At 36.0% G+C, this 17,344-nt stretch overlaps 1 protein-coding gene across 1 annotated transcript; it reads left to right on the forward strand.

Moving 5' to 3' along the window:
• On the forward strand, positions 1-17,308 carry itgb1b.1 (integrin, beta 1b.1). The gene is made up of 16 exons (XM_048163385.1): positions 1-246; positions 890-956; positions 1,243-1,328; positions 1,432-1,627; positions 4,314-4,484; positions 4,566-4,801; positions 5,229-5,384; positions 5,496-5,591; positions 5,725-5,814; positions 7,306-7,446; positions 9,718-9,920; positions 10,012-10,250; positions 11,980-12,199; positions 12,375-12,607; positions 16,481-16,647; positions 16,762-17,308. The coding sequence occupies exons 2-16, from the start codon at positions 890-892 to the stop codon at positions 16,825-16,827; spliced, it is 2,367 nt and encodes a 788-aa protein (XP_048019342.1). The 5' UTR covers positions 1-246; the 3' UTR covers positions 16,828-17,308.
• The last annotated feature ends 36 nt before the right edge of the window (positions 17,309-17,344 follow it).

Raw genomic sequence — 17,344 nt, forward strand, 5'->3', positions numbered from 1 at the left:
GTATTTCCTGTGTGTTTGTAAGGTGCGAGACTGCTGCTGCTTCTGTTCACACGCCTCACACACTCAAGCATAAACCGTTTGCTGTTTTGTGTGCTGTTTCAGAAACGCATTCTTCAAATGCTTACAGGACTATTAAGGTGTACTGTAACCTGGAGTGTAACTCAAGACATCAGGAAAAGTTGATCATATCAACATTTATATCATAAACACACATCTCTTGAATGAGCTTTAGGAGCATGTGTTAAGGTAAGTAAGCTTTTTTTCACCAATTATTTATTTATACTTGTTTTAAAATGGATATGAAATCTCATGACATTTTACTAGTCACAGAATATGCAAGTAAATATTGTTTTTGTATGTTTGTCAGAACAAAACTGTTCAAGCAAATCCATATAACAAGGCAACCTATAACAATGTAAATCAGGGATCAATCATTTATGCTGATATGGCTTTATTCTGACATTATATATATATATATATATATATATATATATATATATATATATAATGAGTGTGTGTATGTAGCCTTGTATGTATTTTGTATATTAATCAGAGTAGCAGACAAGTAAGAGCCTCTTTCCTGGGGCTGCTTTTGCTTTCTCAATATCTTATTTGTTATCAAAGTCAATGATTAACTGTCTCTTTCATTGTTCTGAGTCAGAGACACTCCTGTCTGCCTGACGTTTTTTAACGGGAACCTACTTTTTTTGTGCAAAGAATGATATATTTCTTAAATTGAAAATGTATTTTAAAAAATATATTGCACAATCATTCACTGTAAAGTTTGCCAAGTGAGTGTCAGACAAGGATTTTGTGTATTTGCAAATAAGTGATTAGTCTCTCTGCCCGATGTGTTTCTGTGTAATTTATGAGGTTCTTCTGCATTTAGATGGATATGAGGGTGCTGTTAATATCAGCTCTGCTAGGATTTGTCTCTCATGTCAGAGCAAAAACAGGTAATACAAGTCATTTATTGCCAACAACACAGCTACTTTCTATAGCCTTAGGGGACATTATTTTAATGTTTAGGTTTATGAGTTTATCTCATAGTAATATTGTGGGAATAAGTGAACTGCTTCGGCATAAATGTACAAAGAAAAAAAACGTATTCTTCAAAATAGCTAGTTGTTGGTATTTTCTTTTCATAATGCTTTAGTCACTGGGAAGTGATGATTTAATAGTCTCACGTAACCTTGTTAGATCTTGTCTTCTAAAGTAGTTGTGTATTTGTTTTGCACCCAGACAGGAATTTATGCATTTCTGAAAATCCCAAAACATGTGGGGAGTGTATCCTGATCGGGCCACAGTGTGTGTGGTGCAAAGATCCTGTGAGTTATTTTGATTGTCACTTAATTGTCAACTTCTCGTCTGACTCTGACAGAGTTCACTGGAACATGTTAACTTAGCAAGTCTCTGCTTGCATCTTAACAGGATTTCAAATCTTCACGCTGTGATGAAAAGGAATCTCTGCAAAAGGCTGGTTGCACTCCACTCGGCATAGAAAACCCCAGAGGAGATGTCACCACCGACAAGAACAAAACTGTCACAAATCGTAAAAATGACAAAGGGAATCTTGACGAGATCATCCAGATTCAGCCACAGAAACTCACCCTGAAACTGCGATCAGGTACTGGACCCCATGGGAAACCAAAACATCACAGGATGTGTTGTGAAATATGAATCAAAACAAATTCATTCAAATTTACATTTCTGTCATCATGGACTCACCTTCGTGTTCTTCCAAAACTGTATGGCTGAATCTGAAATCGCACCCTAAACCCTCAATCACTATTCCCTACGTTAGTCCACTAATACAGTTCACTTGAACAAGTCAATGAAAACGAGTGAGCAAATTCGCACAGCGTTGAGTGTACATCAGCTGTACACTCGTTATTGCGGTGCAATGTGTGGGATAGAATGAGTGCACTCGATAACGTCCACTATGGTTTTGGACATTACAACAAATGGCTTTGTCCTAAAATAATGCCCTATTGAAGGTGTGCTGAGCGATTTCGGATTCAGCCTATTTATTTCTTCCATGGACCACAAAAGGAGAATTTCTGAATAATATATTGGCCAAATTACTTAAAATATGTGAAATGAATAAGGACTGAGAGGATGCCTGTGAATGAAAAATCACCAAAAAAGCATGAAAGTTATATAAATTTGGTCCATGCGACTCATGTGCCATATTCAAAGTTATCTAAACCCATATGTTAGCTTTGTAAGAGAAACGGGCCGAAATGCTCCCTTCACGTGCTACCAGAATGATAGTAAATAGTTAAAATTTTTTGACATGAACGCCCTCTCAAGTTGTATTTACCACTGGGAAACTGGGGATAATTTGGATACCAAGTTCCCAAGATGGGTGGGCCATATACTTTAAATGTGACCCTGGAACACAAAACCAGTCATAAGTTGCACGGGTATATTTGTAACAATAGCCAACAATACAAAATTATCGAGTTTTCTTTTATGCCAAAAAATCATTAGGATATGAAGTAAAGGTCAAGTTCCATTAGGATATATTGTAAATTTCCTACTGTAAATATATCAAAAATTAGGTTTTGTGAGTGGATATGCATTGCTAAGGACTTAATTTGGACAACTTTAAAGGTGATTTTCTTGCACCCTCAGATTCCAGATTTTCAAATAGTAATATCTTGGCCAAATATTGTCCTATCCTAACAAACCATGTATCAATGTGGTCCAGGGTCACAAATATGGCGGAGGCGAGATTTCGAATTAATTTATACGTGTCCAAAAGAGAAATCAACTTGAGCTTGGCTTTCTTGTTTTTAACTAATTTTAAAGATTTGCACCTCATTCATGTTTAACCTCATTCATCCACTGGTTAAAGTTAGGTTTAGATTTAAACCATCTGCACTTATGAATGAAAAACTTTCCAAGACATAACAAACAATTAATAACAAAATCAAACTCTTTGTTTTCCAGACAAATACCAAACCTAATTGTCTTTACAGTAAGGGGTGGGAGTTCAAGATTGTTGCTGTGACTGCTATTCTTAATTAGTTTTTTTTTTCTCCCACAGCTGCTATCTCTTTTGTCTTGTCATTAAAGTACTGCAGTGTATATTTACATATATAAATAATCATTTGAAGCGTATTGTATGTTTTATATACAGCGAAAATAGCCTGTATTTGACAGAAATTCCAGAATTGTCAGCAAGTTGACTAGATAGCGCAATTAATGTTTATGGTTTCCACTTAATGGGAAGCAAAATATTATTTTGGTTTTAAAGGGTTAGTTCACCCAAAAATGAAAATTCTGTCATTTATTACTCACCCTCATGCCGTTCCACACCCGTTGACCTTCATTAATCTTCGGAACACAAATTAAGATATTTTAGTTCAAATCCGATGGCTCCGTGAGGCCTGCATAGGAAGTAATGTCACTTCCTCTGTCAAGATCCATAAAGGTACTAAAAACACATCTAAATCAGTTCATGTGCGTACAGTGGTTTAATATTAATATTATAAAGCGACGAGAATATTTTTGGTGCGCAAAAAACAAAAACAAAATAACGACTTATTTAGTGATGGCCGATTTCAAAACAATGCTTCAGGAAGCATCGGAGCACAGTGAATCTGTGTATCGAATCTGCATTTCGGAGCGCCAAAGTCACGTGATTTCAGCCGTTTGGCGGGTTTGAACCGCGATCCGATTCATGATTCGATACGCTGCTTCATAATGCTCCGATGCTTCCTGAAGCAGTGTTTTGAAATCGGTCACCACTAAATAAGTCGTTATTTTGTTTTTTTGCCGCACCAAAAATATTCTCGTCGGTTTATAATATTAATATTGAACAACTGTACTCACATGAACTGATTTAGATGTGTTTTTAGTACCTTTATGGATCTTGACAGAGGAAGTGTCATTGCTCCCTATGAAGGCCTCACTGAGCCATCGGATTTGAACTAAAATATCTTAATTTGTGTTCCGAAGATTAATGAAGGTCTTACGGGTGTGGAACGGCATGAGGGTGAGTAAATGACAGAATTTTCATTTTTGGGTGAACTAACCCTTTAAAAGATTTTGCCAAGATTTTTTAAATTTATTTATTTATTTATTTTTACTAATAAGTTAACTTTATTAATGTAGTAAAGCTAATAAGAATCTGTTTATCTAAAAAGTAGCAAATTGCTGATAGCATATTGTAGATTTTATGACCAGAAAAACAAACAAACTGTTTTTCAGGAAAAAAAGTAAAACATTTCTATCAAGATTATTTGAGCTCACATGAGAAGTGGCTGTGACTGTCTTTTTCTCTCTCTGTCTTTTTCACTCTACAGAAGAGCCACAGAAGTTTACTCTCAAGTTCAAGAGGGCAGAGGATTATGCCATCGATCTTTACTTCCTGATGGACCTCAGTGACTCTATGCGAAGTAATCTTGAGAATGTCAAGAACCTCGGAGCTGACCTTGCCAAGGAGATGCGGCACATCACTAAAGACCTGCGGATCGGTTAGGAGGACACACAGTCTCACATTCACACCTGTGTATGATTTTAAAACTCCTAAATGATCTGCTAACTCTTGCTCTCAGGTTTTGGTTCTTTCTTGGAGAAGCTTGTGATGCCTTTCATTCTGAGGACGCCAAAGTATCTGGAGAATCCATGTTTTCCAAACGACTGCACAGCACCCTTCAGCTACAAAAACGTCCTGAGCTTGACCAACGACAGCACATTGTTCACCCAAGAAGTCAGCAAACAGAAAACCTCTGGAAACCTGGACTCTCCTGAGGCAGGATTTGATGCAATCATGCAAGCTGTTGTCTGCACGGTGGGTCGAGTTCAGCATTCCATAAATGCCACAGAACTACAGGCAAAGTCTCCAGTACATGTTAGCACATGCAGTGTTGTAGTACATGCCCTGGGAATGGCTTCTTTTTGTTCCGGTAAAATACTTTTTTCAAATGGTAAACACGTCCAGTTTAGAAATCTAGTTGAATGCAAATTTTCAGATAATGTATACACCATCTTTATATACTGGTTCTTCTGACTGCAGCCTGATCGTTCTGATTTAATTTTCAAAAACTAACCATGTAGTCAACATGCGATTGAGCCTATGTAAAATAAGAAACATACTCTCGTTAATCATTCTCTTACTGAGTCATAGGGAGCAGCATGCTTTAGCCACTGAACAAGTTTTGACAAGACCTGTCCATTCAAAGCTGTGTTCTGTCTGCTGTGTTTTGATCGTTTCTCAGAAAGAGATTGGCTGGAGGAATGTCACTCGTCTCCTTGTGTTTTCCACGGATGCTGGATTCCATTTTGCTGGAGATGGAAAATTGGGGGGCATTGTTCGTCCAAATGATGGGAAATGCTATCTAAAGAATAATATGTACACCATGAGCCACAACTTTGTAAGTGTGTGAGTTTTACAGCAAGATAGAAGATAGACAGACAGACAGACAGACAGACAGACAGACAACTGGAAATGTCAGAGTGTCTTTCATTTCAGTTATTTTTTGCAGGACTACCCCACCATCTCTCAGCTGGTAGACACTCTGAGTGACAACAACATTCAGACCATCTTTGCTGTGACAAAGCAATTCCAGACTCTTTATGAGGTGTGTGCATGCATGTATTATATCTTATCCTGATTGCAACAACATCATGTTTATCATCTCATAATATAAGCATCAGTTTTAAGTCAGATTGTAGTCTGTGTTTATTCACGGTGTATATGTGTGTGCACAATAGGAGCTCTCTAAACTAATCCCTAAATCAACAGTGGGGATACTGTCTGACTCCTCTACCAATGTCATCGAGCTCATCATTAATGCCTATAATGTGAGTACAAGTTATGCATCAAATGTCTATCAAGTGTGAAGTAATGGTTGGTTGTGGTCAGCTTTAGTTCCTTTTACAGTTCAAAAGAAAAGAAGCTAAAACCGCTGTTATTTTTCACACAAAGGAATTCACTTTACAGCCAGTTCCCATGTATTAAGGTTGTTCATAATTCATAGTTCTTCAAATAGTAATTCATAGTAATTCAAAGTGTGACCAGGGGCCAGTTGCATAAAACGCTAACACTAGTCTTACAAGTTAGACACCAAATTTGTTTCTTTAAGACTGTTCATAGCTTTTTGAAATAAGTTACATAAAGCCGTAGATTGGCCTAATTTGATACAGAAAAGTAAGACTGACTGCCCCTTGACTAAACTACTAGAGCTTAAAGGATTAGTTCACTTCAGAATTAAATTTTTCTGATAATTTACTCACCCCCATGTCATCCAAGATGTTTATGTCTTTCTTTCTTCAGTTGAAAAGAAATTAAGGTTTTTGAGGAAAACATTCCAGGATTTTTCTCCATATAGTGGACTTCAGCGGTTACCGACGGACTGAAGGTCCAAATTCCAGTTTCAGTGCAGCTCCAAAGCGCTCTACACGATCCCAGATAAGGGTCTTATCTAGTGAAAGGATTGGCCATTTTCTAAAAAAAAAACGAATGAAGATTATATACATTTTAACCACAAATGCTTGTCTTGCACTAGCTCTGCGACGCGCCACACATTACGTAATCAAATTGGAAAGGTCACACGTCCAACATCGTTGTTTTACCTTTTTTTGTAAAGCGCGTTTGACTTTGCACGTTTGCTTTGTAGACACATGCTCAGTACTTCCACCTACGTCACACCACGTGACCTTTCCAATGTGGTGCATTGCAGAGCTAGAGAAAGATGAACATTTGTGGACATTTGTGTATTTGTTTTTAGAATACGACGATCGTCTGGGATCATGTAGCCCTTTGGAGCTGCACTGAAACTTCAGTTTGGACCTTCAAATTGTTGGTAGCCGCTGAAGTCCACTATATGGAGAAAAATTCTGGAATGTTTTCCTCAAAAACCTTAATTTCTTTTCGACTGAAGAAAGAAAGACATGAACATCTTGGATGACATGGGGGTGAGTAAATTATCAGGACATTTTAATTCTGAAGTGAACTAATCCTATAAGACATAGTCTTAACATATGTTTATGCAACCAGCCCCAGAAAAATAAGAAGTATAAAGTAATAGTTCACCCAAAAAAGAAAGCTTTAATCATTTTCTCAGCCTAGCGTCTCATTCTAAACCCACATGACTTTCTTTCATCTGTGAAAAACGTAAGTAAATATTTTGAAGTATTGAATTTCAAAATGTCTTCTTTTGTATCCCACTTAAAGACATTCATACAGGTTTAGAACGATGATGAGGCTGAGTAAACAGAATTGTCAAGAGTGAGCTATGAATATTTTATTTTCCCAGCACTAATATACTCTCTGTGTTCAATTCTGTCTATCAGTCTTTGTCCTCAGAGGTCATTCTGGAGAACAGCAAGCTGCCTGCTGGTGTGTCCATCTCCTACGTCTCCCACTGCAAGGATGGAGAGATCAGAAAAGGAGAAAGTGGGGGAATGTGCTCCAACATCTCCATTGGGGATGAGGTGAGAGAGTGAACGCAATAAATGCTATCTGAACTTGTCCGTGCATGTAAAGGAACTTACTGTGCTAACTGTAGCTCAGGACAGAAGCTTGTCGCTCTTTACATATGGCAGCAAACTTCTAGCTCATTCCCATTCAACAATCCTCTTCTAGTTTGCATACTTCTAAGACACGTTCTAATTGAGACAGAGTAGTCGAAGATGCTAGGATGAATTTTTTCTTAATTGAAATACAGCCAATCTGACAAGCATAGGAGCTACAGCAGTAATGAAATTGTGAAAAGAAAGACTGGGAGAGGAGGGCAATATGTGGGAAACAGGAGCCCAAAAATAAAAGAATCAAAACAGCTGATCTGCTGCATCCTGTAGCAAACTCTGATCTCTATCGCTTAGTTAGATCTGATGCTTCTGTAAGTGAGCTCTCAAAGGTTCATTAGTTAACCTTCATATTCTCTTTGGGGTCCATTTGATGTTTCCCTCATTAAAAAACATAGTTCCCTTCATCTCAGTGGCATGAGATTTTGTAACTTTTGTTACATCTATCTTAAACACACACAACACACACGGTTGTTCTAAAGGTATGTTAAAAAAAACAAACAAACAAAAAAAAAACTCATTGTCTTCATGGTCTGAACAGACCCCATATTGAAAATGAATGAGAAAGGAGAAAATGTAAGTTTTTTATTTTTTAATTAAATAAATCTGCCAGAAATCTGAAAATTTCAGCACAGAAATGAAGGTCTGGTACTAGAGCACAAATGCAATTTAGAACAGACATGCTCACTCACACACACACACACACACACACACACACACACACACACACACACACACACACACACAAATACACAGAGGTAGGCCTGCTACATAGAGTATTTATATAGAATTTGGCAAACAAAATCAGCCACAAAATCAACCACAAATGCAGAAAAAAATGCACACACACAACAGCAAAAAGAAATTCTAAACTTTTACAAAAATACTTATTTGAATGTATTTTAGTGTTTAAATATATATTTTCCCAAAATACATCCAGAAAATGGCTGCATCCAGAAAAATGAAAGGAAATCTATGGCCCTCTGCTGGATATATACCATCAAAACACTTTTCTTTCTAAAACTGTAGTGTATAATATATTTAACCAACAGATGGCAGAATTCTGCCTCCAACACCTAGAATCTAGATCAATATCCAGAAACAGCTTATATTTAATTTAAATATAAGTATTTCTTTTTTTTTCAGAAAAATGCAATATTTCATATGCACACTAATGGTGTAGTTGAGTAATTTTGTGGTAAATAGGTAAAAAAGTACCATATATGTATTTTTTTGTTAATCGCTGTTAGTTGAGAGTGCATTAACTAATGTTAACAAGATTTTAATAATGTAATAGTAAATGTTGAAATTAACATTAACAAAGATTTATAAATGCTGTATAAGTGCAGTTCATTATTAGTTCATGTTAACTAATGTATTAACTAATGTTAACCAATGAACGTTATTGTAAAGTTTTACCAGATAAATAAATATGGAAATAAATACATGTTGCAATAAATAAATATAAAAATAAATGAATGCATAAATAAACAAATATAAAAATACATGAAAAAATAATAAATAAAACATAAAAAAACTGTAAAAATAAATACAGAACATAATGAAGGAAAAGGTTATTTAATTTAATTAAAATGAATTATATAGTTTTATCAAGTCAATTATCTATTTATTTTTTTGTTTATTTATTTTTTAATTTTTAATTTCTGCAGGTTTGGTCCTCCCTACAAACACCCTAATGTACATTACTGATAACAAAAGGACAAGAAATAAAATAATTTATATAAAATATAAACATGTAATGTGTCACAGAGGGACTTCTGGAAATGTCCTTTAACTGTTTTTCACTATAAATTATATGGTGATTCATCATCTTTACTTGCAGAAACCATAAATTTGACGGTATTTTTCTGTAAAATGACATATAATGTGATGTTAAACCATTTACAGTTTTTCACCATATATAGTAAGGTAACTTGCAGTTAAACATTTAACAGGTTTTTACTTTTTTTTTATTACAGTGCACAACTTTTTAGTAAATCTTTAAATGTGCACAAAACGAAGTGCACACTTCTGTCTTGTAATGTGCACAAGGCCTTAGCATTATAAAGAACGTGGCACAAATACAAGCTTTTGTTTCCCTGCACACCCTGCTGGCTATTTCCATTTCTATAAATTATATACTACCTGGAATGTAAAACAATGTGTTGTGCCTCATAGGTGAATTTTGATATAGAAATCACGGCTAAGGGTTGTCCATCCAAAAATAAGTCAGAGACGATAAAGATTAAACCGCTGGGCTTCAACGAGGAGGTAGAGATTGTCCTCAACTTCATCTGTGAATGTGAGTGTCACAAAGAAGGAATCCCAAACAGCCCAGCGTGTCACTTCGGCAACGGTACCCTGGAGTGTGGAGTATGCAGGTTTGAGAAGCTGTCACTCTCTCTCATATGCAAATACAGAAAAGTACTAAGTATGATAATCATTGATTCAATGTTTTCTTTCTCATATCAGGTGTAATGAAGGCCGATTAGGCAAATTTTGTGAGTGCAGCCAAAATGAGGTCAAAACAGATGATTTGGATGCAAACTGTCGCAAAGATAACGGGACAGACATCTGCAGCAAAAATGGAGAATGTTTCTGTGGAACATGCGAGTGTAAGAAAAGAGACAACCCAGAGGAGAGATACAGCGGAAAGTTCTGCGAGTGTGACAACTTCAGCTGCGACCGCTCTGACAACAAGCTCTGTGGAGGTACAACTCTTTGAGGATTTGCAATTCTGTCTTTTACCTTACCTTATTTATTTATTATAAATTTTAATGTTGTTGTAAATGAATTCTGCCATTTTATGTTAGAATGCATACACACTTCTCCTAAATTAAAAATATAGAACATAGTTAAAATCAACATGAAATGGCATTCGCATCCCATTTTAATTAGAAAATGTATTTCTGTAGCATTTATTTAGTTTTTTCTTAAATAGCAACCATTTTGATTTCATGCTGATGTTAATGGACTAAAAAGCTGCTGCGTTTGCTTGAACACCGCAAAGAAATATTTTCTTACTCGGTATTGTGTTGTTTTCCAGTACAAATATCGAAACATTCTTAAAGATACAGAATGTGACAAAATGATTTAAGATATTGATTCTTGTGTGAAAAATGTATAGAAATATTGAACTTAAAGGTACTAAATAGGATGTTTTGTTTTATACACTTTTGCAATATTACTTGAAACTGTCTTTACTAACTGATAAAAGACTATTTATTAGGTGCACTGAAAGAAATAATATCAAAGACTATAGAATAACACAAGACGCGTCACTCGTATTGTTTTGAATGGGAGAAAGTGTAACGCGCAATATGGCGGAATAAGTCCCGCCTACTAAATAAGAGCCAATCGCCGACTGGTAATGTCATTGCGTCACTTCAGCAGCTGTTAGAATCACCGGTTTCTATAGAAACAGTCACATTTAGGTCTGTGCATGCGCATTAGCTTGATCCAGCCTGAAAAATACAGTTTTTTTGTCATGATTCGAGCGTTTAGAAACTAAATTTATGAGCCGGTTGTTGTTAGATTTCATTGGTGATTTCAAAAATGAAATTTAATCATAAGGTTGGCGAACAGTTTTGGAGAATTTGATGTTTCCCTATTCAAACAGATTGCATGATGCCCAGGATGCCCGAGAGGCGTTTCAAAGATGGCCGCCGAGTGAAATGACTTGTCTTAAAGGGACTTTGATAATATTAATATACATCATCTGTGCACGAGGTAGGGCCTTAAAAACATCAGCCAATCATTTACGCGATCATCTCGTAAACGAATGGCCCTCTGGCTTGTCAATCACTGCCGTGATGTTCCTTGTGAAAGACGTGCGCGGATTGGCCCTCTGGCTTGTCAATCACTGCCATGACGTTCCTTGTGCGAGAGGAGCACGGCTGCGTGCTCCAGTAACTTTCCACACTCCACAGGCGCCGCATGCAATGTTTTTGTCAGGAGACAGGAGTAACAACTTCAGATTATGAGTTACCTGCGGTGAGTCCGACACAATGAATCCACTAACAAAACAAAGCAAATGCCGGTGGTAAACACTCATGTTCCAATACTCGTGCACGAGTTTTGGGAGGCGTTCCCTTGAAATAAGCTGTGAAGGAGAGGGGTTGTTCTTACGTATGCGCTCATTTCAAAAACTCAGTAACAGTCTTTGGTTTCTCAGTCGACGAAAAGATCCTATTTAGCACCTTTAATTCAAAGGAAAAACAGGATTATTTTTCTTGTCCCACTGACAGATATTTTTCTTTTTTTAAACTAACTCACTAAATTTTTTTATATATTTCGTTGTCATTTCATTGTCAAGTAAAGGTATCTTGACTTAAGAATGTTTAGATATTTGTACTGGAAAACAAGAAAAATACTACGTAAGAAATTTTTTATTCAGTCAATTAGGACGGTTTTATCACTAAGGCATTCTTTTCCCCACAGGTCATGGTCGATGTGAGTGCAATAAGTGTACCTGTGACGCTAACTACACCGGCAGTGCGTGCGAATGCTCTCTGGACACCTCCACCTGTCTGGCCAGTAATAAACAGATCTGTAACGGTCATGGCACCTGCGAATGCGGCAAGTGTAAATGTTCAGACACGTATGAGGGTCCGACATGTGAAATCTGCCCAACCTGTCCCAGAATTTGCACTCAACACAAGTGAGTTATTGGCAGAACACTTGCTAACAAGGTTAGCCTAACCTAGCTAACCCAGTGGGTTGAATTACCCATTTTTGTATCTGAATAACTTTTCTTTTAATTTCAGTGGTGCTCCAAAACAGACTTAATCTTAGCTAGCAGCACTAAATATATTCCTGTGTGTTTTTCCTTCAAGGGATTGTGTTGAGTGCCGACAGTTTGGTATGGGTAGCAAGAAACATACATGTGAGACAAATTGCAGCAACTTCAATATTATAGCAGTAAAGAGTAAGGAGAATCTTCCTCAGTCCAGCAACCAGCCACACATCAATGACTGCAAAGAGCGGGACACTGACGACTGCTGGTTCTTTTTCACCTACGATACCAAGAATGATGACAAGATTGAGGTCCATGTGGCTGAAAAAAAAGGTAAATGATGGACAAATGTTGCCAGTATGTACCAGTATGAAATATTTTTTGCAAATATTAAATACAAATATTAATTGATTTTATTATTTAAAGTCACCATAAAATCAAAATAGACTATTCTTTTTTTTATGGAATATTGTAGTGCTTAATAAATGTAAACCTAACTGATATTATTATTATTATAAGTCACCATTCTTATTTTTCATAGAATATTGCAATGTTTATTATGAATTATTTATCCATTTTCTTTTACCTTGTAATATTTAATCAAAAACATTAGCTTTTCCTCCCCCTTGCAATGACGTCTTTTCTCTGACATGTGCATTGGCACGAGAGCTGGACAATAATCCCTCTCCTCCAGCAACCTGTCACACACATGAGATCGCAGCAGTAGCAAACAACGATTCAATCAATTCCCATTGGACAAAATTAAATCCTGCCCTACCTTTTTTCTTATTTGAGAAGCTGTTGTTGAGAAGCCTGTTTCTGCCACTGAATAAAAAATAAAAAAAGTAACTGCGTCATTTCGCAATTGACTTTTTTTCTAAGAATTGCGTGATATTACCTCACAATTGTGAGTTATAAAGTCAGAATTGTGTGATATAAACTCACAATTGCGATTTATAAAGTCAGAATTGCATGATATAAAGTTACAATTGTGTGTTAAAGTCAGAATTGTGATATAAAGTCACAATTGTGTGAATTCTGACTTATTTTCTGAGAATTGAGTTTATATTTCACAATTCTGTCTTTTTCTCAGAATATGGTTTTATAACAAGCAATTGCGAGTAATAAAGTCAGAATTATTAGTTATAAAGTCAGAACTGTGAAATATAAACTCACAATTCTGAGAAAAAAGTCAGTTTTTCCTCAGAATTGGACTTTATAACTCGCAATTGTGAGGTTATATCTCACAATTCTGAGAAAAGTCAGAATTGCGAGATATAAACTCACAATTGCGAGAAAAAAGTAAGAATTTACTGACTATTTACTGATTTCTTGCAATTGCAAGTTTATTTCTCAGAATTTTGAGTTTATAACTCGCAATTCTGACTTTATTTCTTGCAATTGCAAGTTTATTTCTCACAATTCTGAGAAAAGTCAGAATCGCAAGATATAAACTCACAAATGCGATATATATCGCAATATATATATCTTGCAATTCTGACTTTATATCCTACAATTGTGAGTTTATAACTCGTAATTCTGACTTTATTTCTTGCAATTGTGAATTTATATCTCGCAATTCTGACATTAAAACTCGGAATTGTGAGATAAAAAGTTGCAATTGGCTTTTTTTATTTTATTTTATTATTTTTTTTATCTAGTGGCAGAAACAAGCTTCCATATCACTCAGATATACAGTGCACAGCATAAATGAGTACACCGGCTCTGAAACTCAGAAAGTCAGCAATTACTCAATTACTTAGGAGACATGTTAGGGTTCTTTAGAGATATAATGTTCCAGCAAGTCTGCTTAATCAATTACCAAAGAAGCATGTCAAAATTATTCAGGAAAATAAGATTTTCTTATCAAGGTGATAAAATGTTGTGTAGCAAAAATGAGTACACCCTCCTAAAAGTTACTAAATAAAACAAAATAAAAAATTTCTGGTGTAAGTTTAAGGCAGTGTTTGATCAACAGGTAAGTATGTTGTTGGGGATCAACAGGTAAGTATGTTGTTGGGGATAAACAGTTTAGGACCCTTGAAACCAGATATGTTGAATAAAGACCCGGATTCAAAGTTTAAAAAAATTCATAAATTGAAGAAAATTTTACTGAAGAATAGTTTGCCGTTTCATCAGCAGAAGCCAACTTCAAGTCTCACAAGGAGTTTGTAGGACGCTCTGCGTACATTCACATCAATTATACTCTAACAGAGTCAACTAACTACGTCATTACTTCAGGTTGAATTATTCTGATTGGCTAAGGAAAATAGACAAATTTGGTAATCTTCCACACATGGACAGATAGTCAGAAGCATATCTCCCTTCATCACGATGCTGACGAGGAGACCCTGGATTTTAGGTACCGGATGTCCTTTTGGGGTCATAACATGGCATCTGCAGGTCTCAAGCAGAGTGCCAGTTTATCCACCAGTAACAAAGGACCTGCACAGAACACTTAGCGCACATACACAGATGCACACGTTTCACAGCTTCTTCAAGGCTGAAGTTGATCTGAGCTCTGCTCTGAGCGGGAAACTTTCCCAAAACATACTGATAACATGTTCTTTTATCTCAGTGAGAGGTACAGACAAAATTCAAACTTATTTTCTATTGTTTGTAAAGGAAATAAATGCTTTAACATACATTGAAGAAGTCATTCAAATAATTTAACAGAAAGATAAATGTTGATTAATAACTTAAAAGATATATATTGAAGCAGCATTGGATTCCAGAATCCGCTCCTTCAATGTTGAACCAAAACATTTAAAGAGAAGTAATTTCTTGACAATTAAAAGTGTTATATAGCCCACTCAATCATTCTCAGACTTAATGCTGACAACAATGGAAGCACTTGGGAGAGAACTGTCAGGAGACTTATTTCATTGCACAAAAGAGGACAGTGGTACAATAGGATTACCAAATCATTGTTTTAAGTGTGAAAATATAGCAAAAGTAACACAGAAATTCAAAAACAATGGACGTGTGACAAGGCCCCTGAAATAATCAGGCCTTCATTTTAAGCTTTCATTTAGTGATGAGGGATTTTTTTTTTTTTTTTTTTTTTTTGCTAGAGAAAGAGCAGGAGAAATACTAAGCGAGTGTCTCAGAGCCAGCAAAAGCTATGAAAAGAGTGACTGTCTATCTCACAGAGTAAGATGCAGCCTGCAGAAATGAAATGCGTGGTTGTTGTTCTCACTGGAACTACCTACTGTAGCCAAAGCACAAAAAAGTCAGTCAGGCATTTGCAAAGCCCATATTTACAAAATATAGATTATGGGAATCAATACTCTGGTCTCATGAGACCAAATCACTCATTTTGGATCTAACAGCATCCAAAATGTTATGGTGTTGCTAGAGGAGTACAGTGAGAAGTGCCTGGTTCCCACAATAAAGTTCAGTGGTAGTAAAGCTCTTATATAGGGATGTATGAGTGCTGAAGGTGTGAGTGAGTTGTGCTTTATCAATGATGTCATGAATTCCCACACCACTGTGTAATTTAATACACAAACTTGAAACAGGATTTGCTACCCTTTCCTCATTCCCTGCATTGTTGGGTATTTTTTCAACATGACAGTGAGGATATGCATTCTCCCAAAGTGAAAAACCTTCTGTGGGCAAGTATTGCACTCAATCTTAACACTCTTGAGCGCCTGTGGGGGATTCTGTAGAGAAGAGTTGAGTAACACTCCCCTTTAAAGATCAGGGCATTTAAGGAGCTCATCATCCAGGAGTTAAAAATGACAGATGTGACAGTTTGTCATGAACTTGTACACTCCGTGCCAAGAAGGGTCAGAGCAGTATATTCAAAATTATAGAGTGCATACTAAGTACTAGAATATTATACATTTGTTGAATTAAATCTAGGGTGTACTCATTTCTGCAATCCTTAATTTAAACAAAATTGGCTAATTTATTTATTTTATGGCTATTAATTACATGTATTTCTTAGTTTTTATTATGTGTATGTTTAATACATTTTAGTTTTGCCATCTTTCCATGAATTGCATTAGTGATCATAAAGAAAATACATCTTTTGTATTAGTTCAGAGGGGGTGTACTCATTTATGCTGTGCACTGTATGTCACAACAGAGAAGAAAAGACTTTGCAACTTCCATTTCATGCAGACTTAATTTCTTAATTCATAGATATTGAAAACTAAGTTTTATCTTGTGTCCCACAATGCTTTGTGACTGTGTTGACAGAGTGTCCCTCTGGCCCTGACATCATCCCCATCGTTGCCGGTGTGGTCGCAGGAATTGTTCTGATTGGTTTAGCGCTTCTGCTCATCTGGAAGCTGCTCATGATTATTCACGATCGCAGAGAGTTTGCCAAATTCGAGAAAGAGAAGATGAATGCCAGATGGGACACGGTATGCAAATACTGCAAATAAATACATTTTGTTGGGTTCATGCTATATATGCTATATGGGAAGAATATTGGGATGATAATACTCATGAATGTATGGTCTTTCTGTTTTGTTTAGGGTGAGAATCCCATCTACAAGAGTGCTGTGACAACTGTGTTGAACCCCAAATATGAGGGAAATTGATGGATCTTCTGTATAGCTTACAGCAGTGGTTCTCAACTGGTCTTGGATTTTACCTTGGTGACTTAATACATTACCATAAACTGTATTTAATGTAGTCTGGGTCATTTGACTTGGGACCAAAATGCCCACTCAGATGCCAAGAACAAATGTTATGTTTCCTTTTAAAATTGGATAAATGTATTTATTTAGCATTTTACCGTGTGCAATTAGCATTGTTTTTTCCTTCTGTCTACTATTCAAATCAAATGCATTTTTGGGTCACAACCTGCCAGTTGAGAACTGATTTATAAGCTAGTTTCCTATTGCTTGATTTTTTTTTTTTTTTTTTTTTATGTTTATATGTAAATATTAAATTCCTCCTTTCCTGTGCTCTGCTCTGAAATACCATATTCTCACAAGTCACAACCAAGATCCACCAATGACTTCTTATTTTGACATAATTTCTATAAAGCCAATAAAACAGTGTTGAGTTTTTACTAAATACATTCTTGACTTCTTATGTGGGTGATTTATTTTT

This window comes from Megalobrama amblycephala, linkage group LG17 (genome assembly GCF_018812025.1).
Source record: "Megalobrama amblycephala isolate DHTTF-2021 linkage group LG17, ASM1881202v1, whole genome shotgun sequence".
Taxonomy (NCBI): Eukaryota; Metazoa; Chordata; class Actinopteri; order Cypriniformes; family Xenocyprididae; genus Megalobrama; species Megalobrama amblycephala.

Coding starts and splice junctions, on each gene's coding strand:
- itgb1b.1 (XM_048163385.1), top strand. CDS start 890: ATGGATATGAGGGTGCTGTTAATATCAGCTCTGCTAGGATTTGTCTCT. Junction 5,592..5,724: donor AATTCCAGACTCTTTATGAG/GTGTGTGCATGC, acceptor TGTGCACAATAG/GAGCTCTCTAAACTAATCCC. Junction 5,815..7,305: donor TCATCATTAATGCCTATAAT/GTGAGTACAAGT, acceptor TCTGTCTATCAG/TCTTTGTCCTCAGAGGTCAT.